The sequence below is a fragment of the Labrus mixtus genome, chromosome 5, assembly GCF_963584025.1.
Source record: "Labrus mixtus chromosome 5, fLabMix1.1, whole genome shotgun sequence".
In the NCBI taxonomy this organism is placed as follows: domain Eukaryota; kingdom Metazoa; phylum Chordata; class Actinopteri; order Labriformes; family Labridae; genus Labrus; species Labrus mixtus.
The window spans coordinates 18,302,737-18,328,875 of NC_083616.1; the positions used below are offsets into that span (position 1 = coordinate 18,302,737).

The 26,139-nt window shown below is 40.5% G+C and overlaps 1 protein-coding gene across 2 annotated transcripts in view; it reads left to right on the plus strand.

Annotated features, from left to right (window-relative positions):
• Nucleotides 1–26,139, plus strand: part of kremen1 (kringle containing transmembrane protein 1) — a 62,573-nt gene that overhangs the window by 29,083 nt on the left and 7,351 nt on the right. For both annotated transcript variants that reach the window (XM_061038367.1, XM_061038368.1), the window contains exons 3-6: nt 1,261–1,352; nt 20,794–20,918; nt 22,543–22,696; nt 23,564–23,896. In XM_061038367.1, the coding sequence (XP_060894350.1) occupies nt 1,261–1,352; nt 20,794–20,918; nt 22,543–22,696; nt 23,564–23,896 (704 nt within the window). The remainder of the gene's footprint in view (nt 1–1,260; nt 1,353–20,793; nt 20,919–22,542; nt 22,697–23,563; nt 23,897–26,139) is intronic.

Here is a 26,139-nt window from a genome sequence, read left to right on the forward strand (position 1 = left end):
TACAAACTTTACTTTACAGTGATAACAGTTTGCCAAGTATTGAGAATGAAAAGCTTTGAGGCAGTTAAACTTGAGTTCAACCCTAGAAGTCTTTACAGCGACATATTTGTCAATACCCCATTTTGAGTGTGAAAAGAGAGGAGGAAACTCTGGAAAGTGTTTTTGATAGGAGAAGAAAAGAAATGGAAACGCCCTTCACAACTTTGCTCACAAAAGGCGAAACGGGATAGTGCGGCGCCCCGAGGCTTTGTCAAGATGCTACAAAAAGGTGTGTCAAATAACGAAAAAAAGGTCTCTGGCAATTACACTCAGTACTAAAGAAAAATAGCAATGTCATCTTAGAAGGCCGTTTTCTCTCATTGACAGTTTTTTCTTTTCCTGCAATAGAGCTTAAAGATCTGAAAATGACACCAATGTGAGCTCCAACCGCATACTTGCTGCTTAGATTTCATTTAGCAGTAGTTAAAAGTAGAGTCATTATTCACATGAACACCCTGGAGATAAGGAGCCAGCTCAAAGCCATCTTCACTCCCACCTCTCATCACTTTTGTAAGTGAAGCTGAAAAGCTTAAGCATCTGCCAGTCAAAGTGTGATGGGTTCAAAGTGCCTCGATGAGGTTAAAAAAGAAGCCACAGCCTCAGACAAAAGCTTTGCCCCATCCTCCCATCCATTTTTTTAAGGTTGTGCCTGGCCCCCCGAACAAAGAGCCCCCCTCCCCTGCCCCTGACCTCCAGCCTTCAGAGAGCCATTGGTCTGGCCCTTGACTGACATGCACGGTCAAGCCTCCAGAAGACAGAGGAGGACGCTCTGAGTACTAAAGAGAGCTGCTGGGATGATTGACACAGCGTAGATAATCTCCCACTGAAACATCATTGAGCATTCAGCCCTCTGCAGCAGGGTTTTTAGTTTAGTCTGTCATTGAGTTGTTTTGCCCTCATACCTTTAATATGGACCCTCTAACTCTACCTCTTGCTCCTTTTACACACACACACACACACACACACACACACACACACACACACACACACACACACACACACACACACACACAGAGTAATTGCAAAGTGTATGAGAGAGGACAGAAAAGGGAGGTGGAGGAGCAGCTCTAGCTAAAGCTCTGACTTTTCCTTTTGCACTAAAATCCTCTTCAACTTTAAGTCAAAAAGAACTTGTGTGCCAATATAGAGACAAACACACATTACCAGACTGAATCTTTGTAGTATGTGCATGCTCTAAATTTGATTCCTCTGTGTCTGCAGGAATCCTGACGGAGACGTTCAGCCGTGGTGCTACATTGCTGATCATGAGGATGGGATTTACTGGAGATACTGCGATATCCCTACATGCCAGAGTAAGAAATCACTGCCACTCTATCTGCCTCTCTCTCTGCTCTGCCCCTCCATGCCCTTGGGGGCATATCATGGGCACACGGACAAGCCATTTTCAGAGCTCCGCTCATCTGCTCGCCTGCTATGAATAGCTTTTATAGAATGTATGGCTCGTAAACAGCTATTATCATCTAAAATATGCTCTAATTGCCTCCCGTCACTCCTCCTCCTGCCATGCCCGGGCCTGCCCCTTCCTTAATGTGTGCTGTCAATCATTGCCTGAGTGTGTATGGTGTGTGCGTTTCTGTTTTTGAGTTCATAAGTTTCCCCTTTGGCTTTGTGGCTTGTTTTGACATGTTTTTTTTTTTTAATGTGAGTGATTTTTTTGCATCTACCTGTTTGTGGATGTTTTTGTATGTTTTGCTCCCTCATGGCTGTGTGAGTGTCCTTGTCCAGTCATTCGTGTCTAAGTGTGTGTGTGTGATGGGTTGTTTATGTTGGGAGATGCTGTGCTTCTGTGTGTCTTCTCCACTGCTTTGGCACACATTTACAAAGAGATGCCTGTCTTTAATCCCATTACTTTCATTCTCTCCACCTTTTTAATCGCTGCTGTTGAAAAGTGACTTGGGTGGATCAGCCTGCACTGTTTTTAATGCCAGAGATCAGAATTCTTGCAGAGGAGGTTCACAGCAATTCACTGACGGCATGTTGTTTTAAGTAACTGTCTTATATGCTTATGATTTATACTTATTACTCATTTAAACAGTTTCCGGCAGGTGTTCATTTTTGAAGGCAAAGTCTGAATTGCTAATGCACCTTTACATGAAATCTGGTGACTGAACAAAATGTGAACGATAAGGACACTGCAGAAATACAGTTGCAGGAAAAAGTATGTGAACCCTTTGGAATTTCTTAGTTTTCTGATTAAATTGGTCATAAAATGTGTTCTGATCTTCATCTAAGTCTCAACAACAGACAAACACAGTCTGCTTAAACTAATACCACGCAAACAATTATATGTTTTCATGTTTTTGTTGAGCACAACATGTAAACATTCACAGTGCAGGGTGGAAAAAGTATGTGAACCCCTAGGCTAATGACTTCTCGCAGAGCTAAGTGGAGTCAGGAGTCAGCCAACCTGCAGTCCATTCAATGAGACGAGATTGGAGGTGTTGGTTAAAGCTGCCCTGCCCTATAAAAAACACACTCCAGTTTTGAGTTCGCTACTCTCAAGAAGCATTGCCTGATGTGAACCACGCCTCGCACAAAAGAGCTCTCAGAAGACCTACGATTAAGAATTGTTGACTTGCCTAAAGCTGGAAAGGGTTACAAAAGAATCTCTAAAAGCCTTGATGTTCATCAGTAAGACAAATTGTCTATAAATGGAGAAAGTTCAGCACTGTTGCTGCTCTCCCTAGAAGTGGCCGTCCTGTAAAGATGACTGCAAGAGCACAGCGCAGAATGCTCAATGAGGTGACGAAGAATCCGAGAGTGTCAGCTAAAGACTCACACAAATCTCTGGCACATTCTAACATCTCTGTTGACGAATCTACGATACGTAAAACACTAAACCAGAATGGAGTTCATGGGAGGACACCACGGGGAAAGCCACTGCTGTCCAAGAAAAACATTGCTGCACGCTTGATGTTTGCAGAAGAGGACCTGGATGTTCCACAGCACTGCTGGCAAAACATCCTGTGGACAGATGAAACCAAATGTGAGTTCTTTGGAAGGAACACACAACACTATGTGTGGAGAAAAAAAGGCACAGCACACCAACATCAAAACCTCATCCCAACTGTGAAGTATGGTGGAGGGGGCATCATGGTTTGGGGCTGCTTTGCTGCATCAGGGCCTGGACAGATTGCTATCATCGTCGGAAAAATGAATTCCCAAGTTTATCAAGACATTTTGCAGGAAAACTTAAGGCCATCTGTCCACCAATTGAAGCTCAACAGAAGATGGGTGATGCAACAGGACAACGACCCAAAGCACAGAAGTAAATCAACAACAGAACGGCTTCAACATTAGAAAATACACCTTCTGGAGTGGCCCAGTCAGAGTCCTGACCTCAACCCGATAGAGATGCTGTGGCATGACCTCAAGAGAGCGATTCACACCAGACATCCCAAGAATATTGCTGAACTGAAAAAGTTTTGTAAAGAGGAATGGTCCAAAATTCCTCCTGACCGTTGTGCAGGTCTGATCTGCAACTACAGGAAACCTTTGGTTGAGGTTATTGCTGCCAAAGGAGGGTCAACCAGTGATTAAATCCAAGGGTTCACATACTTTTTCCACCCTGCACTGTGACTGTTTACATGTTGTGCTCAACAAAAACATGAAAACATATAATTGTTTGCGTGGTATTAGTTTAAGCAGACTGTGTTTGTCTGTTGTTGAGACTTAGATGAAGATCAGAACACATTTTATGACCAATTTAATCAGAAAACTAGGAAATTCCAAAGGGTTCACATACTTTTTCCTGCAACTGTAGATCTAAAATGAGCTCAAATATTGAATTTAACCAAAACAAATATTAAATTTACTACTTCTATCATGCATTACAACCCCTTCTCTTGTGTTATCAGGTCTAAAACTTTCTCCCCCTTTGAAGAATCTGCTAGTCTTCTGCTTGTTCTTCTGTTCCTTAATAATTGATACATTTTAAGAATTCAGTGATAAACTTCAACTTTTTGAAATCCTTGCCACAACAGGTTTAAAAACCCAAAAGGTATAAGGGCCGTATTAAAACTTTGTGGAAAAACCTGGTAAGTGCAGGAGCAGGTGTTTTGAAAGGCTTTACTTGTAAAAAAAAAAAAAAAAAAAAAGTCAGATAATCTGTTTGCAAATTTTAGACTCAAGGCACAGATAGTTCAAATTTAGTGTCTTGATTTATCAAAAGTGTGTTTTGGGCATCACATAAATTAAATAAAGCAGAGTGTCAATCAAGCCAGTTGAGCATGCATTAAATATTAAAACAATATGTATTTAGTTTTACTTAGCTCTTAATAGTAGTATGCTTGTTTTAGACAACTCTTTTAAGTATAAAATAATTCTTTTTTGTCTGTTCAAGGCTCTAGCAGGAATCATCTAAAGTTCCTTGAGTTGAAAACTCCCGGTTTGGAAATCAGAATATATGTGCAGTGTGAACCTGTCCCTACAGGCTCATCTACTGTCTGGAAAATGCAGCATTTCAACCTACAGGAGTTTTCAGCTTGTTAAGAAACACACTGAAATGATCACTGGTGCCTCTAAATAAGCTACACAGGATCATCCAAGAACAGCAGGGATAAGATTACCTATTTAATTTGTTATTTTAATGCCTGTCATTCTTACCGCAAGGTTCATGTCAGAGAAGGAAAATTACAGAACCTACTGGGAGTGCCATAGTTTGAATGATCTGTGGATGAGATTAAAACTAAGTGATACCTTTGACAGTTAAAATGAAAGCAGGATAAGATTTTTGTTATGAAACTACTAATTTTGGCTGCTCTGCACGGGTCATCACAGTCTTTAAACGACAGCAGGAATTAACGGTCTACGTACCAGGTTTTTATAGGGGGGTTGTCTTGCAAGCATGCAGTTGTCCGTACAGTACATCCTTCTAATGCAAACACACCCATGGGTGCAGAGATGAACTTAGCTACATTTGCTATTCACAACAAAGGGTATTTAGTTTAAAAATGACAACTGCATCATCAACTTTGTGCATGCAGCGTATGCAGCACATGCTTTAATTAGAGGTGCCAGTTGGACGGAGGTGGTCAGACAGTGCGCTGTCAGGGCTCAGACTTAGATGTTGGGACTTTTCCCTGCAGTCGATACCAACAGGGTTCAAGAGCCTGCTAACCCCTCTAGCTATCTCCCCCGTTATCCAGCCAGTATCGTGCGTGACTGTAGCCTGCTGTTAAAAGGCTCAGGACCCATTAACCCCATCTAATAAGGCTTCTCTGCTGCTTTGTCTGTGTGTATCCATGTATTTATTTGTCCTTGGTGTTTATGCGTGTGTGTGTGTGTGTGTGTGTGTGTGTAGGAGCTTGTGTGTAGACTTTTGACTGACCTGTTTCAGACAACTGCTAAGTGTTTCTAGGCTGATATCTAAAAACCTTTGTGATTTGAGGGGAAAGAAGAGAGCAGCCCTATAACATCTCTGTACTGCGCTGGGCTTGTTCCTTCCTTATCGTTTGGGGAAATGAGGCCATCTTTTGTTATAGATGGGTTTACCATGTGCTGGTTCAGCGTTGTTGTTGTCCTCGATGGAGTTCTTTGCAGCGTGTAACTCATCCTTTCAACATGATGTGCCAGATTTCTAAAAGCCAAGCGTTTCACCCATATCAAATACTGTCTTACTGTCTATGAACTTTACTCTTTCTCTCTTGGCATTTAAAGTTATGCAGAGTCCTGTAAAGAAGATGAAGTCTGCTGTGAGCCAGGCATCCAGTGTCATGAAAACATGCCTGTCTTAGGAGACTGTTTCTCCCTGCAGGGATACCAGGGAGCTTGCAGACACGAGTGCTCTGTCTTCTATTGTGAAACCACAATTGCCACGTGGTGCCTCACCTTCTAGCGGTGCCCATTCTTAATCTCCTAAATTTGACAGATTCAGCTGCCAAGTGAGAGCACACTGATGTTCCTCAGGTGTCACTGTTTTCAACAAAAGGTTGCCACTGATGTGCCAGAGGAAGTGCAACAGTGGTCTTTGTTTTCATTTTGTCTGGCTTTTGTTTTGTCTGCTTTTTTTTTTTTTGCTTATACGTTTGATGTGGCGTGGTTGAGAGTCGGTTGCCTCTTGCTGAGGTACCTGGAGCCTGCCAATGGTCAGCCTGTTATCCAGCTGGGTGCCCTGTCATCTAGGGTCATGCCACCGTAGTGAGGGGGACACACCCTGCTGCAGCACATACTGCCAGGCAGGTCACATGAGGCCACATGTTCTGACAGGGTGGATTATAGTGTAGGTCATGCCATTTGTTGATCCTAGTAATCCGTCATAGCGGCAATTATCATGTGGTCGAAGTATCTAAACATTTGAAAAAAAGGTGTGCTGTCAAGGCACATTGACTACTGTACAAATGGACATTTCCATGGTGTGTCATCATAGCGGATGCTGGTTTTTCAGGCCCTTCTATTTTCCAGGCCACAAACAATCAGCTAAGCATAACCATGTCACGGATGCTGTTATTTATTGAAGTCCACTTTCCTGTGAAATAGACCAGCCTTTGCTCGACTACCAACTACCATTTCAAGAGTCTCAATGGCACTACTTTCAGCTGATTAGATATCCTGAAAGTAAAAGTCAGGGAATGACCGCAGACTCTTTAATTCAATGTGAAGTTCAGTTTTTCTATTCGGCTGTTCAGTTCAATACTGATTTATTTACATCGAGTCTCAGCGCGTGGGGCGGAGAAGGCCTAATGTTGTCTGACTGAGCAACGCTGATACTAATGAGGAGTGAAGAAAACACTAGTGGAGCCTCTGGCGAAACAAATAGGTTCACAAGAGAGAAACTACAGTTGACAGCTCAATCCATTATTAAGGCACCGAAGAAGTCAGTTTTGAAAAGGTTCACAAGTCGGATGTAACTTTGAAAGTCTTGAAAGTTTGATGTTACAAATATCCATTAATTGCTGTTACGAGATTTAAAAAACTGTTGAATTTTGAGAGAAAATCAAGCTTACTATTTAAAATAAAAAGTGTTCAAATCATTTAAGTATATATGATGTGTATGTTTCAGTGTTTTAAATCTTCAGTTGTTAAAGAATGTTCATTTGACCTTTAACAATGTGATGTCACTGTGGTGTGTTGCCTAATTAAAAGTGTTCAGTACTGTTAGGACATTTTGTTTTTGTGTGGCTCCTTTAAGCTGACATGCATTCGCATGACGATATGCCTCGGTTGAATTTGAGTGACACAGCTTGACAGTGTCAGGGTGAAGTCCTCAAGCATTTGCCAACACAAAGGTGCTTTGATCTGCACGTCTGAGCGCTCATCACTCAGCCGCATATAACCGAGAAAAACTTGTTGTGCCGCTGTGATTCCCTACAGCAACGATACACGCAGTAGCTGTAAGGCTTAGGAAAATACTGCTTTGGAATATTTTTCACAATAATAAAAGTTCTAAAGATAAAACAGGGATAAAAGAAGACGATAAAACCTTTCAAAATTCACAAATAAAGAGAAAAAAAAAACATGTTTCTTAACAAATTTGTCATAAATGCTTCTATGTATACTTAATGATATTTTACACTTTTTTTAAACATAAAAAAATGTAGATGACTGATACTTCAAGTGCTGGTTTATACTATCATTATGACCCTCTACAGGTTCTACAAGCTGGCTAACAGTTATGGGGTGTCTCAGGGACTCTCAATGTACCCACATTTAGCATGGTTGGGTCCTGTAAACACCAATATTTACTTAAAGTCCATCCTTCTTTTAAAGAAAACATGTGAAAGAACTGTAACAATTAGCACTCAGCTGGCCTTTTCATGGAAACTTAAACAGACATATTTAGTTTTCAAATTTCCATCCAATCGCGGCAGATGGTTGTTCACGAATTAGCCTGATTCTGTTTGAGGTTTCTGCCTGTTAAAAGGAACTTTTTTTCTCGACACTGTTGTCAAGTGTTTGCTCATGGTGGGATAATGTTGGGTCCCTTTAAAGAATATGACAAAAAGTTCAACAACAACCAGATACTAAAGACTGGGCTATCTTATATCTTAAACTAAAGACAGGACCTGTCTACAGGATTAAAAAAAACGTATTGTGTATGTAATGTATTTTCAAAGAACTGGTTAGAATACTGTATGTTTATGGTGTTTCTCACTTTGACACATTGAGATTGTAACTGACAATGGCTGCAGTGTTTGGTAAATGCACTCATTATCTATACACCAGAATTTCTCTAAGCTTTGTAATAAGCCTGTGAATGTGATCTCACTGAATGTTTAACTGACTTGATATATGAATTGACTGCCTCACATACAGTTTGTCATTTTTTCCTTCTTGTATCGGAAAAAATTGAGATAATTTCTGACTTTGCCAGTCCTACACAACAGTAGTCTCAGTACAGGATGTGTCACATTCACCTGGCAAGCTAAGCAGCCACACCTCGACGACGTTAAAGCAAAGTAAACATATGTTCGGCCTCGGGTTTTGTCACTAAACGTTAATTAAAATATGGAGTGATGATATAAGTTCTTCATCAACAATGATTTATGAGGTGCTAAATGGATCTTAATGAGGTTGTAAGGTACCTGAGTAAACTGTCACTTAGTCTTTGATGAAGCTCACCAGGTTTCTTTATGTCAAAGTTGCTCCTTTTTAATATTTTGGGATGAAAATAAGCTGTCAGGGGTTTACAAGGCTTAGCATAAATCTTCTTTTTATTTGACTGCGCCCCAAAATTCTGTTACTGTCCATCTTTTCTGATTAAATACAAGTCGTGAAAGTAAAATAAACATTACTTCTATGAGGTCTGATGTCCGTTGCTGTATGTAAGGAGCACATTTTTAAGCAGAAACATCTGAAATAATTCTAGTTGCTGGACTTTTATCCAAAAAAAAAAAAAAAGGCTTCAATTAAGGATTCTGGATTTGGAATATCTGGTAGTTCCTGACTTTTTGAAATGTTATGAATGATATTATTTACAGTAAGTGGAATATCTCCATGAATGGTTGGTCGTGAAAGTGGGCAAAAACATTCACGGTCCCCACTAACACATGTGATGGTGTTATATCTCCAGTTGTTTGGAGTAGTTGCTTATCCAATGAACTATCTCAGTTGAAGGCTATTTCTGTTGAAGGCATTTCTGGTGCCACAAATGAGTTTCTGAGTGTGTTCTTCTGCTTTTGTTCACCATCAAGTTCACCAGCAGGTTCATATTCACATTCCCTTTAAGATGAAACGTGTATGACTTGGGTATTCCTTTGAATTTTTATGCACTGTAGTGCCAACGTGAGGTTAATATTTATATTTTTAATTCCCTGGGAAAAATTCTCTTCATTCTCTGCAGAACTTTTTTTTTATTAATTACTGTTGTTAAATACTTTCAATGAATGTATATTTTTTTAATCTCAGGCAAGACTGTGTTCACTAAGTGGCCCAATTCAGTTAGACCGAGGCCATAATAATAATGAATAATGAAATCCTCAGATGTTGATCCTCTTCGCTTCCATGATGACGATGGCTCCCGTGGCTCCCAATACAGATGTTTTTCCTTTGATTTTGAAAAACAGGATGTGAATCACATTAAGAAAAAATATATTTTAGGATTTCATAATAGGCTTGAAAAGACAAACAGCTGAATAGAAGCAGAGAGAGGAGCAAGTGAAGAACATGTGGTCTGAAAACTGACACTGACGCATCACAGCCCTGCCTCATGGCTGTTTTTGTGGCCTGGACAAAGGGGCTTTCAGGTTCTGTTTTTGAAGTAATTTTCTTCCTCTCTTACTTTTTCAGAGGCAGAATTTGTCCTTTAGGTGGTCTCATATATGTGCCTCGTGCTTACACCACAACAAACCCTCCTGCCCAGCATACTGTGGCAGGTTCAGACATCCCAGAGAGGAGTGTGTGTCGGTGTGTAATTGTGTGTCAATGTATTTTCCTGTACTTTTGACAGTGTGAAAACTGGTCAGAGTTAGAGGTTCAAAGCCAAGGCATTTTTTTTAAATGAGCTCACTTTGGCCCCTTCCTAACCTCTTTAAGAGGCTCCTGTGGGTTAAATCTGTGATAACTGAGGTTGGAGTGAAGTCAGTATGGAGACTCTAGGGGGGCAAGGAAAAAGATGATCCACTTTCTGATTGCAAGTCTGATTGTTGTGTTGTTTCTTTTTTGTGTGTGACTTGTTGACAGGTTAAAAATATATTTTGACTGTGTAATATGTCTGATTTCTATCGGTACAACATGTGAAAAAACTTTTTAGCAAAAACATTTTTAATAGGCCTGAAGGCATGTTTCTTTAACAATACAACTAAAAATGTTAAAATGTAAAAAACTTCTGAAAAACAACTAAACTACAAAAAAGAAGTCCTGACACCAGTCACTTTGTGCTGACTGCTACGGTTTTGCAAGGAGTTACTGTTTTTTTTATTCAAAAACATAAAAAGGGAAAAGATACCAAATTTTGGGGCTTAGCACAAGAACCACAGTGCAGTCATGAAGATGAGCTGAAGACTATGCATGTCTGCACCCTCCTGAATCCAATGTCCAGAATTAGTTTTCTGGCCTCACTGCCCCAGGCTGCTATTCAAAAATGACCAACCAGGAATATCACCAACCAACCAAATTAATTATTATACATTTTTCATAGAAATATGCCAACCTTCTTTTTTTAATAGCTAGTATATTTAAAGATTTACCACAGGTGATGTGGCAGTAGATTCTGATGTTTAATTCTAATCCTGGTTTACAGTAGACGTTTCTTTCTTAGGAGGCTCAAGTTAAATTTCTTCCTACATCAGAGATGTTTGCTATTCTCACTCTAGAGAAGTAGGAGAGCACTACTCATTAGCCTAGAGCGGAATCATGTTTTCCCATAGTGTAAAAAAATAAAATAAAAAAAAAAACAAGCAGAGAGATATTTTTTTCTAGATCTTTGAGGATTAAAATGTAAGGTCAGAAATTATTTTTAATCGTGTGCTACTTTATCTCTTCAAGCCACAGCGCATCTCCCTATAGTCACAGTGATGAAAGAGAACGACCCCGCTGTGCCTTTGAATGGCTCATTTAAAAAAAACAAAACCCTGGACAGCTCAATTGATGAGTCAGAAGTAATATCCAACAAACATTTGAAGACCCCATTCTTATACAGGCAGTATGTCCTGCAGGGAGTCTGTGCTTCTGGGGAGATGAGCCCAGGAGGAGTTTGAATGTTGTGTTTACAAGCTGCAACAAACAATGCTACAGACACCACCTTTAAATAAAAACTATATTTCACTATTTTACTGTTCCCTTTAGTTGTTTCATAGACTTTTAAATCTTTGAAAAAGTTCCTTTTTTTCATGGTTAAGTTAATGTCATAACCTTTGATCTACTGGAAGTTCCTTATTTTATTTCAAAGTAATAGCAGGTTTGTATTCAAACAGGGAGTAAATTACCCTTAAGACAGTTCCAAATTGGTTCAAACTTAAAGCATAACAAAAACTGTTTTGAAATGCAAAATAACTGAATTTCAAAAATGTGACTAAAAAGTGCTTTCTATTACAATTAAATAAAGCAATTCAGCGTTTAATCACGATATAAAAAAAATGTCTCACAGCATTAATGTTTGTTTGTTTTAAGGCTCACAGGTGCTCAGTGAGTGAAGCATGTTTGTCTCCAAGAGACGTTTCATTTTCTGTTTTTTGGATGGTTTGCGGTGCAGACATCTGTCAGTCTGTCTTTTAGACCTGTCTTTACCTGAGGAGCTCTTTGTTATCTCACTCTGACCTCTGACCTCCTCATAGCTCCGCCCACACGTCCCCTCAGGGGAAATACCTGCCTGGTAGCTCACAGCACCTGAAACTAGCAAGTAGAGCCTCTTGCAAAAAACAAGCCAGAGGACATCAGATTTAATTTCTCAGTTTCTCTCTGTGGCTCCTTCCCTCTCTCAATATGGCCGAGGTTAAATCAGGCGGGGCCATTAGGAAATTAAAGGTATTGATTACAAGGAGAGCTGGTTGTGTAGAATGTTTGCTAATGAGAACAAGTAGAGGACTATTGTTCAGTGATTGTCTTGAGAAAGTGGAGGAGATGAAAAGCGGAGAACCAATTTAGCTCTCAGGAATGAGGGCTCATTGCCAAATGTAGATCAGCATGGTTATGGTACATCCATTAGATGTGGTTCAGCAGCAAGTGCAAAGCTAACAGGGTGAGTTTGCAATTTTCTGGTTTTGACCAAATGTAAGTAAAACGTGTTAGCTTTCTAAGTATGATTTGTAATGACAGCCAAAAGCCAATTGTGCAGAGTCTACAGCCGTCTTGTTTTTATTGCTCTGTGAGCTAATTCTTTGAGTTAGAAGCTAATGTCACCATGTTAGCATGCTCACACAGAATCCTTAAAAACAAGAAACTTCTCCACCAATGTCAGTAGGCTTCATCAAGGTGACCATGAGTATCTGTCTCCAGCTTCCTTAAAATCCATTCCTAACTGAGGTATTCCTGCTGTACCATCTCTAAAACAACATCAAATATGCTCTGGGCATTCATCCTTGAAAGTCAATTAATTAATTGGGTGACTCAATGAAAAGTTCAACATGGAGGTTACAGAAGACACAATCTGACACAGACTGATCTGTTGGATAGACTGTCATTAAATGTTCATAATTCATTCAGCATTTGAATTCAAGCTCCCTGAGGAAAAGTCTTTTGATTTTTGTCGTGAGCAATCCATTAATCACAGTCTTGTACTACGCTTCAAAAAAAGTTAACTCAATATTTGGCAAGAAGTACAGAGCACGTCTTTGATTAATAACCACACGCCTTTTGTCTTATTGTACTAAAAAACAAAGACGTTCATTTTCAGTTCCAAGGCTGTTTAGACTCTAAGAAAACAATGAGCGTGCTTCTATGGAGCTCATTACTCTCATTGCCATCGCTTCTGCTTTTAGCTGTAAGTTTACCTCCAGTCACAACTGTTTCCAACCATGTCTACAACGATGAGTTTTACTTTGTGTTACCTATCTGTAGTAACTTTACACCATCAAAAACACCTTTGGCCCGTTGCGCAGTGAAATGATTCACACTTCCTTTTGCACTTGGTGTTTGTACGTTTTGCACACAAGTTTGCAAATGAAACTTGTGTGTTTGTTGCACGTCTTCGAAAGAATTATATATAATCTTCATAGAAAGAGTTATCCAGATGCAAATTGGACTTTTAAACTTATCATTAATCGATTTTTTTTTACATTTAGCGAACTTATATAACACTTTCCTGGAGATTTCGCCGCTATTATTCACATGCAGATAACCTGGAAAACACGGTTATCTGACACTGTCTATCACTTCGGAATTGAATTATGTTAAGTGGAAGTACAATGTTGTGCTTATCTTACACCTAGGGTGGCCACAATATGTCTGTTTATTTTTTATTTTTTTGCTCTGCTGTCAAATCCCCCCGGGACCCCTTGTGACTCAGGCTGTTTGGTTTGTGAGGGGAGGCTAGAGGGAGGCACAGGGATGGATCTTGGAGGCTATTTTTCATCTTCTTCCCCTTGCATTGTTCAGGCTGGTCTCTGAGAAGGCACTAATTATTCATTTAAAGCTCCGGCTCTTCCCTCTTCTCTCTAATTAGATGGTTAGTCACTCTCCCAGGGCCCCGGGCTGGGGCATTGATCTCCACCATCTCAATCTTGTTGTAACACAGTCCCCACCACCAAACTCACGCACACACACACACACACACGCACGCACGCACACACACACACACACACACGCACACACAAATGCAGACACACACAGAAAGAGGATAAAAGAGGACTTGAAGATACAGTAAACGTGCATTCACTGACACAACTTACAGAGCAGTCTCTGTCTCCAAAAGCCAGTCTGTCATTCCGTCCAATAATAAGTCCCTTATTGTCTGACTGTAAACTGTTCCCATCTCCAGGCTGGATAATTTATCATCTCCATAGAAAAGCAAAGCATAAACCCGACAGAAACACATAATAGCAACTCCCACCTCCTTACAAACAATACAGACTTTCCAGAAAGGGTCGTCTTCGGGGACTTTGTGGCATATTTCTCAGTTTCTCTTCTTATGTTCTAGCAGGAAAGACTAATCACAGGCTGGATGAGATGCAGCAGCTGTGTTTGTTTATGTTTATTGAATATACTGTACTACAAAAGGGGTAATAAATGGGGCTGGGACACAATGAGAGGGAGACAGCGGCAGAGAGATGAGTTGGGATAGTGGGGAGAGAAAAAAAACACACACAGTCATGGAGCGTGATAAGGAGCTGTTGCCCTGCTTTGTTGCACGTCGCATTCCTGGGAATGCCGTGCATGATCCAATTGGTTTGTGCATGCGTGCTGAATAGTTAACCTGCTGGCGGTTCATTAATGGGTTGGCGGGATTGTTTCCAAGAACATACCTGTGTTAAATTACTTGAAAACCTTTTAGTGCTTGAGGAATGTGCTTTTGAAGTCCTGCTTCTCCTCTCTTGACCGAACAGATTTAACTCCCCTCCTTAAGTGTGGATTCACTAATGACATTTTTGTCTTCGGTTTTAGACTAATTGAATGTTGATGAAGCAGTGGTGCTGCTTTAATGATGGTTATTGGCAAAATTAACGTTCAGTCAAATTTCTTCCACTGTTTCCTTACGGGTCAATTTTTGACCTATAAAAAATAGATATTTTTGACTATAAATCACAATTTATTTTCTTTTCACCTTAAGGACCTTAGAAAATGTATCTCTTAGATGTCTAACTCTGGGTAAGAAAATAATCCATGACAGAAGTCCGTGTCCATAAACATGTTTCAAGGCTAATGACGCATAAAAAGATCAACATTTCAATGTTTATCTAATCACTACAGAAGGCAACGTATGTGATTTCAGATAAGAAATGCAAACAGTGAAAGAAGAAGTGGGGTTAATAAAGAGAAGCAGAAAACAGGTAGTTACATTTTTAAAGCGTGTTTTCCTTAGAGAAGCTGTTTTGCCTCATCAGTTTAAGACACAACTGCCTCGCTGTTCTCTGCTCAAATGCTGTCATAATTTAAGACCTCTGACAGCCTGTCATAGCATTGCTATAATCTTTATGTTTTTAATGTTTAGTCTCTGAGTTGTGTAAGGGATAATGTGTTGTGAGAGGATATAATCGAATGGAACGCCAACAGAGTGCTGAAGGACCCCAAAGCGGACCCCAAAGTGAAACCCTTTAAGGTCTCAACCTTAAGGGGTTTCTCTATGTTCTCTATGTCAGCACTTATACGTCTGCTTATTCAACAGTTTGACCCAAAATATCGATTTGGTAATGATTATATTGATTTAAAAAAGACATAACTAATAGTTTGTTGGAACCTGTAGTTTGTTGCTGGGTCCACATAGCCACCGTTAAATCTGTAGCCTTCAAAAAATGAGCTAAACTAGCTGTTAATTTTCACAATCAATGGAACATTTTTTTATTTCTATTTTTTTTAAGATTTATTTTTGGGCATTTTGTGCCTTTATTGGAGAGATAGGACAGTGGATAGAGTTGGAAATCAGGGAGAGACAGAGAGAGGGGAATGACATGCGGGAAAGGAGCCACAGGTGGGATGCGAACCCGGGCCGCCCGATTGGAGGACTATAGCCTCCATACATGGGGCATGCGCACTAACGACTGTTCCACCAGCGCTAGTGATAGTGAAGTATTCAAGGTGAACTGGACCAGAGAGTGTATAAAACATAGCTGTGGTCTAAGTGACGTCACCCATTGGTTTCTGAAGAGCTCTTTTGAAGCTCAACAATGGCAGCTGCCACATTGGAAAAACAATCTTTCAGTCTCAGTTTCAATCACGTGAATTTAATACCAATAAAAGTGATCTTATCATCAATTCAGTCTCACATGTAATAGTTTAAATTCAACTTTTTAATTTCGTGAGAATCTGCTGTGAAATATTTGATTATTAACAAAATAGCTGCAGATTAATTTTACCGTCATGGATATGATCCGACTATCTTTTATTCTGGTCTTAAACACACGATAATGCAAATACCGCATACAGTGACAAACAAATCAGCCAATGTGATTCACATGTAAAGACTTTGATGTGCAAAAGAAGAGGCGTATTAGAAATTGAAGAGAGAAGTTATTCTGTAAAACAGACGTAGGCTACATTTCCCATGACTGCAATCATTCATCACAGAAACCTCCACCGAGGCGATATCATTAAGGATCTGTGTGGGCCAGATCAGTCAGGCCCTTTAAACCAGGCTGTGACGCGCCCACGTCCAGAATTCTTCAGGCGGTTTCTTACAGCCTGTCCAGTTGTATTTTCAGCGAGGGAATAAACAGGTGACGAAAACAAATGAATCCTTTTCATAGCCCAGATGATTAATATAAACATATTTACATGAAGGTGGTGAAGGAAGAAGACTTCACATTATTTATATTTGAATGTTAAAGTGGCGGAGTGTACAGTTTCTAGTAATGTAAAATATATGATCGTATGTATTTTACATGATATACAGGCTTCTGTTTCTCTTTTTGTCCCTGTCATCATGTCTCTTATATAAAGTAGCATCAGGCCTGAGTTGGAGTTCATCTTTTCTACTGAAATCCTTTAGTGTTTCAGTGTTGATCATAAAACAGAGACTTTAAAGGTTCATTGTTCCAGAAGGCCTCATTTTTTTTGTGTCTCTCACTCTCTCTCCTCTTCCTCCTCTTTAAAGATAAGGAATATGTGTCACGCTGTGCAGGCAGGGTGAGAGCGAGCGAGTGAAGTAAATGAGTACATTTCTTTTTTAAAAGAGAGAGACACCCAGAGTCCTATTAAAAAAAAGAAAACACTTTCCAATTTTTTTTTTCGTCTTCTGCTCGGCACCCTCCAGATGGCATAGAAATTTATAACTGTAATTATGTTACCTTAATAACATGTTTGCCCCCTCAGCTCATCAACCTGCTTGCATGCTTGCTGCCAAGTGCACTTGCCAAAGCCTGCCGCACATGTTTGATGTTGTTACTTCTTTCCCTTCGCGTTGTTCTTTTCTCTCTCTCTCTTTTTCACTCTGATGTGTTATGGATCGGCGCTGTTGTTGTGTCTGCTGCATCAACAGAGGTGTCTCTTTCTCCCTGCCAGACAGTCACATGAACTCTGTTGTTTCCTGCCGTCCGCACTACTCTTGTGTAGGTAACTGTAACTGCTCTGTTCTGAGCTAAGACAGCAGGCCGCCTGGTTGTGAAGAGTCTGGCTGCAGTCGAGACTTGTTTGGCTCTCTGTGTCTGTTTTTTTTTTTTTTTTAACTTTGTGGGCGACTCCCCCTCCTGCTGCGATCTCCTGAGGTTTTCAGAGGTCTGGTCTGGGCTGACTGGTGTGTTTATGCACCTTGTGTTTCCTCCATTTCTCCCCTCTGGCTCATTAAAGTCGAAAATTCCAGCAACAGCTTTGAAGTGTGTTAGCGCATTTTTTTCTCCTTTATTTTACACTCAGTTATTTGCACTTGTTGCGCCTGCAAAGCAGATGTTTTAAAGAAACAATGCTTTGCTCAGGAGTTTTCATGCGAGACCAATTCGACACCTTTCTTTTGTAAAATTAATGCTATACATGAAAGGAATGTGCGCCAGTTGCACACCAACCTCCAACGCTGGGGTGCGATATGATCCCACCACCTGCTGCTCTTCAGCCAGCGCTTCACAGCCTTTGGGATGAGAAGAGGACAAAGACAGATACATTTACTGCAGTCTGCAATCTTCTTGTCAAAGCAAAATGAAAAAGGAGCACTGCTGCCTTTAATCTGGCTGCTGAGCCCCGCAGTAGCATCCCCCTCCAAACTTTTTTTTAAAGCTCCATTGAAGTGGTATAGCTGCCTGCCTTGCTCAGAGGGAGGCTGCTGGTTCTTTACCAGGTGTTTATCTCTTTTCTTCTCATCTCTACTTCTGCATACTTCTGGGTCAATCTAGTGCATATTTAAGTGAGGGATAGAAAAGAAACTGCTGTAACAGCACTGTCACGTCTCACCCTTAAAATATGACATTTTTAATTACTGCCATGTCTGATAATCCAGTTTGTAATCTACAAGTGTGCACCATGGAATCCCTCTAATCATTCAAACAACTATATGCACTTCTTTTGAAAGCTTTGGTGTGGATTTGGCTTTAAAAAAAAAGAAGTTGTATTTCCCATGATTTCCTTTGTGGTAGTTTAAGTGTTAAGTCATCTGTCAAACACAGTTATGCTAGCAGCTACTCATAGAAGCAGCCAAACTCTCAATGGTCACTTTACGTTCAGCAATCGTGAGTGAAACGCAGGCGAGAGCTGCCCTCTTTCTGCCAATCTATTTCAATTTTATCCCCCCTCTTTCTCCCTTCCTTCATTTCTCAAATCGGTGAAATCTGAAACATGTCACACTTTTCCCCCCAAAGCCTTGTGCCACATAAACAGAAAGAATCTGAGGCATCTGTTGAGTTACTTTTTGTGGCAACCAAACATTTACATTGGCAACCCCAAAGGCAAAGCACATGTGTGGTCTTTGTCGGGGTTACTTCAGTTCACACAGGCAGTTTTGACTGATGCGACTCAACAATGGTGTTCTAAATATTTTAATAGAGCTGTATGCTAATCCATCCTTTTTTTATTTTGGAAAAATGAGATCCAAAATTGAATCATGACAGGCTTTTACAAACAGTTCAAGTGTTTTTCTGTTTTTTACTGCCAACAACTGGGAGCCAGTTGTTCACTGGTGGAACATGCTGTCATCAGTGAAGCAGGCCGCTTTCAACTTAAAAAAAAAAAAAAAAAAATAGAGCACAAAAGCAGTGATAAAGCTCCAGAGATATTTTGTTCTAGGACAGTTTGAGTAAAACAAATCAGAGAGGGAGAAGTCTCTGAGTATGCTGTCAAACTTTAACAAAGCAGGGCTCTGTTGTTGGACACAAATGGACATGACATGCTGCTGGTCAATGTCTCACTTTTGATCAAATATTTGTCTATCTACCTTTTATCAGTGTGTGGGGGGCTTGGGTATAATGTGGTATTCTCTGGAAAATGTATTTTGCATTCATATTTGATTTTAACAAAACAACTTCACATTTACTTCTGTTTACATATCCTGTAGAGAAATGCTGGAGTTTTATACACCAGACAGGACTTAGGTATTGAAAGTGCTCTGATTTCTGTTTGTTGTATTGTGCAATAAAAAAAATTACCCAACACAAATCAGATAAGCTATTTTGTCCTTGAAAATTCCCCATCTTTCGTAACTGCATGTATGAACAACAACAGGTGTAACTATGCTGTTTTTAGTCTTTACAGTATTAAAGACTCAGGTCACAATTAAAATATTAGATTAGTACTTTCCTCTGTTGATTTGATTTCCAGTTCCAGGTCATTCCAAGTCCACACAACCACAAGAAAATTGGATTTTGGACAGTAAGCCTCAGTCAGTTTAAATTCATTTAAAAAATCAAAGATTTTTGGCAAAGAACGTGATGGTTTCTTCATGTCACATGCTTTTCATTTCTGCCTTCTCATTGTGTCTCAGAGCTGCACTGATTTTGCTCCTGTCCTCTCCTAATGAGCTCTTATGTACCCAAAAGAGAAGAGAGTGATGGGGGGGGGGGGGGGGGGGGTTCATACTTGGGGTTAAAATTACTTTCACATTCTGAATTTACTTCTGTTTGTCGGAATCAGTTCAAATCAAGACATGGAAATAAAACAAGAATAAGCCTATTTGATTCTCAATGAAAACCGTCATAACAGGAGCATCGACAGCAGGATGCTTTATTGGCACTTTCTGAATCATTAATTTTAACTTTTAATCTAAACACTTTAAGAGTGTTGAATGACTGAGTTGGATTTGAAAGATTGCATACTGTTTGGTGAATACACGCTGGACTAAAGTTGGAGAGCTATGTCTGACTGAATATGATCTAGAAAGGTGTCAACAATCATCTTCCATCCATCTGCTTGGTCTGTGATCCATTTGTGATTGTTGGCCTGTTTATGTCATACATCCCCAGGTACCCCCTTACAAACATCTGAATATTCAGTAGTTGCAACAAAACCAAGAGGGTATAAAACGGAAAAGGAAAATTGAGGTGTTGAGAGTATAAGTGGATGTTGCTTGTAGAGTTTATATCAGGCTATCCAAATATGTCTGAAGTAGAAAACACAGAACTCTTAAACATGACTTTTTGCCAATGCTCTAATATCACTTTTGTATTCTCACAGGTTCAAATGAATCTGTTTGAAAATGTTGGGCTCTGCCTTCTTCTCGATGCTGCAGTTTTTCCAATAACCTCTCGAAATGCACAACCCAACAAATGTTCCCTTCTCTTGACGTACAAAACTTATTCCAAAGATTAGATTTCGCAACACCAGCAAACCCCAACACATGTAGAAAATGTTCTATCCATAATCTAATTCACGTTACTCCAACAGACAGAGTACATTTTCTAGATTCCAAAAGTCACTATGACTGCCCCCCCCCCCCCTTGCTTTTTCCTCAGAGATCAAATTGCTGGCTTGCCTGTTGCCAATTTACACCAAGACATGTATCAGGAGGCGTAAACCTCTTTAGTCTGTCACCATAGATCTTTCTTTGGGGGAGTGTCTATGAGGCACAGTGTTAATCACAAACATGATTATTAAACTCAGAGGAAGTCACGCAGCATTCCACATGGTTCAGAGATAACAAACAAGTGATGTCAGTAGATCAGGAAGAAAGGATTAATCTACAAAGTAAAAAAATATAAAATAACCATAATGTTCTGCACAATGCATCAAAGTTATTGTGCATATCTCGTTGTTGTTTTTTAACCTTCCTCATGTCCTCTCCTTTCGTAGTGCCTGGCAACCTTGGCTGCTTCAGAGACAGCGGTGACCCGCCCACTCTGTCCGGTACCAGCGAGACGTCCAACAAACTCACCATCCAGAACTGTATAAGCTTCTGCAGGAAGCAGAGATACAAGGTGAGATTGGGGAGTGAAGCGGACATATATACTGCATATAAACTTTCACTTAGATAAAAGCTGGCAGCTCCTGTAGGAAAAGAATTTGAGAAAAAACTTCTTTATCTTGGCACTCACACTGGAAACTTTTCAAAGCTCCCCCTGAGTGGATGAAAAAGAGCCCGGTCAATTGCCTGTGTCATGTCTAAAATGGACAAGAGCTGTCTCCTTGCAATAGTCAGGCTTTTATGTAAATGATCTGCATTTACGGGGCAGTTTCCTGACAGTTATTACCATGATGCCCATTGGAGTCTATGCCCTCTTTATTCAGCCATCAAACTTCCCGTTTCAAACCAACCAGCGCATGACAAATCATCACAGCAATCAAGGCTGACAGCTGGAAATGAATGGTTATTAGCCCAGTGGGCACCTCCTCCTCAATGCATTTTGAGTCTGGCATGCCATTGTCCCAGCTCTAACCAGTGCCAGGTGTTCACTTTCTGTCTCAGTAGATCCGCTTCAGCCCCGTCTGCGCTGACACATACTGACAGCCACCCCAACCCCCCCCCCCCCTCCCCCACCACCCTTTTCCCTCTCACTCCAGCAGATGTTACAGGAAGTGGTGGCAGATTGGCATCATCTGCCTACCCTTGGACTGTCACTGTTTGTAATGCGCATGTCGAGCGTCAGTTCTCTCGGAAGTACGGATCCCGTGTGACTATTTGACAAAGAGCATGCCTGATGAGTTAGACAGCAATCATCAGGGGCTTGTTTGCTCCTCCAGAAGTATTCGGGTTGGTGTAACTTCATCAGAAAGAATAATGCAACGAGGACATGTGTTGGCGAGAGCTGAGGCTTGGTAAATTCCTATTCCATGAGAAGAGAGGCAGAGTGGGAAATGATGCAGTACCTTCAGTTGCGTGAATTCATGTAGGGCCTACAAATTGGACAATGGTGCCTTTTCTCAAAAAAGGACAATAGCTCTTTTGAGAACAAGCGGCCAGTGATGGCAAGGTCACGATGTGTGAACGTTTTCGACGTTACGCATTTCTGCTCCGACGCTTTCGGGAACAGTTTACCAACAGTTTGACTCAAAAGCGAGATAGGTGCTCTTTGTTTAACGTTTTATTCTCTTCACCCTGAGTGCAGCGTCAGTGTTGGAAAAGAGATTCCTAAGCAACGGATAGTTTGTGGTTGCCCTAACACAGATTACAGCCTCTTTTCATTATGAGAAAAAGAGTCACTTTAATTTGAGGAGTATATATGTATTTCATCTCAACTTGATACTTGTTACTAAAAATGGAATTAGTAACATCCTATAAAATACTTTGAAAGTCACCTACACTGAAATCCTTTTTTTAAATGTGTTACATTTTTGAAAATCTGTTCATCATGAATGGTGTAATCATGTTTATTGTTATAAAGCAAGGAGCCATCTTTTATATCTCTTAAAAGAAAAAGCCAGTCGTAGCCAAAGTTCTCAGGAGTTGTAATGTTTCCGTCAGTGATTTCCTCTTCCGCTCACATGCAAAGTGCTTTTATAATGAAAAGCATCACAGAATGTGTCACCCGAAGTTTGTTTTGAATTGCTGTTGCAATGATTTGCGTAACCCTTTTTTTTGTGTGTGTGTGTGTGTTTTTTCAGCTTGCTGGCATGGAGTCAGGATATGCTTGTTTCTGTGGTAACGAAGTGGACCTGCGCGACCACGGCGAGTCTCCCAGCATGGAGTGTAACCATGTTTGCTTTGGCGACCACACCCAGCCCTGCGGCGGAGACGGCTGGGTCATCATCTTCGACAGTAAGTGTGTTCACAGATACTGCGTTATCTCTGGCTCTGTGATCACTGCCTTTCATTTTTAAATATTTGCCAACTAACATTAGCTAGTGGGCTTTTACAAACACATGTTTCTGTGGCAGCAACGCTTTGTGCCCTTCGCTGTTGGGTCTAGAGTTTGTAATAACCTAAGGTGGGAACAGGTCTGTCAGTCCTTTTGTCATGTTAACACCTTTAATCAAATATGTTTTGTTGTATCAGGCTCCAGTTCAGCTCCCGAAGGCACAGCTGTGAATTGACTTCCCTCCAGCACCCCTTGTTTCTTACACACAGCAGTGACTGACATCTTTTCACATTACTGAAGATACATGTACACATTGAATAAGTAGCTTATACCTTATTCTTCAAGCTGCACTCAACACACTTCAACTTGAGGTTCTCTAACAGACATTTTGAAAGTATAAACAAATCTTCATTATAGCGACTGCACTTAACCAGTTATTTCTCTGTGGAGTCAAATTTACTGCAATGACTAAAGGATTGAAACTGATAATGGAAGCACTGAATTTTACAACACAATGATAAAAAAAACAGGGCAATCAGTTGATCAGTGAAAATGTGGACAAATAACAAAATGGCTTATATTGTAAACCTTCCACTTAATAAAGTCAGTTATTGGACCAATTTGGTGTATCAGATTGGTGCTTTTTGTTTAAGTGGCATTGAATTCTTTTACATGATATCCTGTTATCCTGTCAGTCAAACAAACCAACATAAATAGCCCAGTTATCAGTTCATAAACCTAGCATCCTTATTAGTCGAAGCATAATGTAAGCTTTGTTATCTGATCTCACCGACTCTTTCCTCTTCTTTTTGTGCTCTTTCGTTCAGCGCGAGTAGGGTCCTGTGGTGGAAACTATTCCTCTCCATCAGACGTCATCTACTCCCCTGACTTCCCGGATAAGTACAGTGCTGGTCGTGTTTGCTACTGGACTGTCCAGGTGCCAGGATCATCAGCCATCCTTTTCAACTTCACCTTCTTTGACATCTCGGACCAGACAGACATGGTGGAGCTGCTAGATGGTTACACCAATCAGGTGGTGGCACGCTTCGACTGGCGCAGCCCACCACGTGAGCTGGTGAACGTCACAGGCGATTTCGTCATCCTGTACTTCTTCTCAGATCGCACCAACCAGGCTCAGGGATTCGCTCTTCTTTACCAAGGTAGTACACTCTTTTGAAACTCTATTAACTATGCAGCATCACTTTGGATGTTTGGTTAGAGTTCTAGCAAAAACCCTACACTGCAGTACCCCTTCAAACCATAGACATAATAATTAAAGTAGCTTCTGGGATGGCAACCAATTAGTTTTTCATCTGTCTTGTTGAAGACTTGAGTTTGCTGTCACCATGTTGTTTTTGTGAACTAAAGAGAACAGATTTGAGACAGAAGGCAGAGCTGGAGAGGAGCAAGGTGTTGACAGACACCACTTTAAAAAACAACTTTTTTAAAGATTTGCTTTTGGGCAACTACGCATTCATTTCAGAGGAATGTGGATGAAGTAGGAAATCTGGAAGAGAGGTTCGGGAATGACATGCGGGAGAGCAGACACAGGTCGGATATGAACCGAGCTGCCCGATTGGAGGACTATAGCCTCTGTACATGGGACACGACTAACCCGCTACGCCATCAGCACCCCAACAGACACCACTCAAACCAAGCTCTTCGTTCTTTACCTGTGCAAGCCATTGCCGTGTTAAATATTGTTTCCAAAAGAATGTGATTCTATCTAGGCTTGAAAAAGGTTGCCTAAAAAAAGCTAAGAGAGCAAATCTGTGCTGAAACAAAAATAAGGGCCACTAGATTTCACTTAAATGTTTGGAGGACCCAGTTCTTAGACAGCTTGTACAATAACCACACAAAAAGCCAAAAATATTTGCCTTAAAAAATCTCTAAAAGGCACCAACAGAAAAACATGGCTGAGAAGTTACATTCAATGATTTAATGGTTAACTCTAAACTAAAATGACATTTAAATGGGTGAGATATGGGTGAGATATCATCCAACCCTCATTCAATTGTCAATTGTAAAACTATTTTGTTTTAACCCAGCTGTCATCATGTTTCTTTCTGCTGTTAAGTTGCCACCTCAGAAATTGCATCTTTTGGCACCTCCATGTTGGCTTCATTTTTCAGCCCCAGAGGTCGTTGCTCACCTCATTTGCATGGTCAGGTGTGTGCTAACGTGCTTGCTCCATGTTGGAGTTTTGCATGTTTGAGGGTTGCTGGCTCTGGTGCAACAGCCCTTTTCTCTTTTCATTTGCCAGTCAATGTCTCACGGCCCTGGGGTGATTCTGCACATTTAAATAATGCTTTGTTTTTCTAGGAACTCACTTCCTTATCAAGCTGCAGCAGGCTGCTTTGCTTCTCCAGAGTGCTGCTCAGTGAGTTGCACAGCAAGTTTTATGCCACCTACAAACAAAATACTGTGATGCGATGCTCCGTGCCCTCTGATTAGCATGATTCCACTGTTGAGCAGACATGTAGCCGAGCTAATCCAAGATTTATAGCAAATTATATCCCCATGCTCGACTAATGTGAAAAATGTGATAAGAATAAAATGAAAAAAGAGAAGCTGTCCTCTGCTGTTTCCGTGTTATGTTCTCTTGCAGTCTTTGCGTCTGAATGCACCAAAAATGATTTAATAGTTTAAGTTTACTGGAGGCATGAGAGAAGAGCACCTTGATATATTTCAGTGTAGGTGACTTTTAAGCTCACAGCTCGTTACACTGGGAGGCAGTCTTTCCCCACTCCTCCCTCTCTGCTTCCATTTGTTATATTTCTCTCCCGCCGGCACTACAGTAAATATGATATTCAAAGGTCAGAATTGTGTTGACCTCTGGACAGACACGATTCTTTCTACACTGCATCTGGGTTTATCGTTTTGCGTGAGGCATCGTGTAACCAAGAAATGAAATCTGAGAGGTGATATAGGAAAAGGTCAACTGGTGAAATAATACCCTGTTTTTTACAGACGGGAGAACATTTCGTAGCAACCCAGATTCAGAGAGGAGAAAATAGAAACTTTAAGAAAAAGACACTAGTTAAACAGAGTATCGGCACAAAGTACATAGTATATCTTTGCTGTGGCATGCTGAGTGGGCAAAATGGTAATTTCAGGATAAACGCTCTAAGATGACAGAGATGGCAGAGCTGAGTCCGGGTTTGAAGTGTGGTATTTAGTTTGCAAATGGGGAACATGTGGGAAGTTGTTGGGACATCACAGTAAGGTTGAGTAATTTTATGAAAAGAAAAAGAAAATCCCACGCTGCTTCAAGCTCCAACCACCATTCATGGAAGAGGCCTGGATTAAATACCTAAAAGTCATCCTGGCTGTTTGATTAACAAAAGTGGGCACTGAGATAGGTGGATTGTAACTTTCAGTAATTCAATTTAGCAGTGTATGA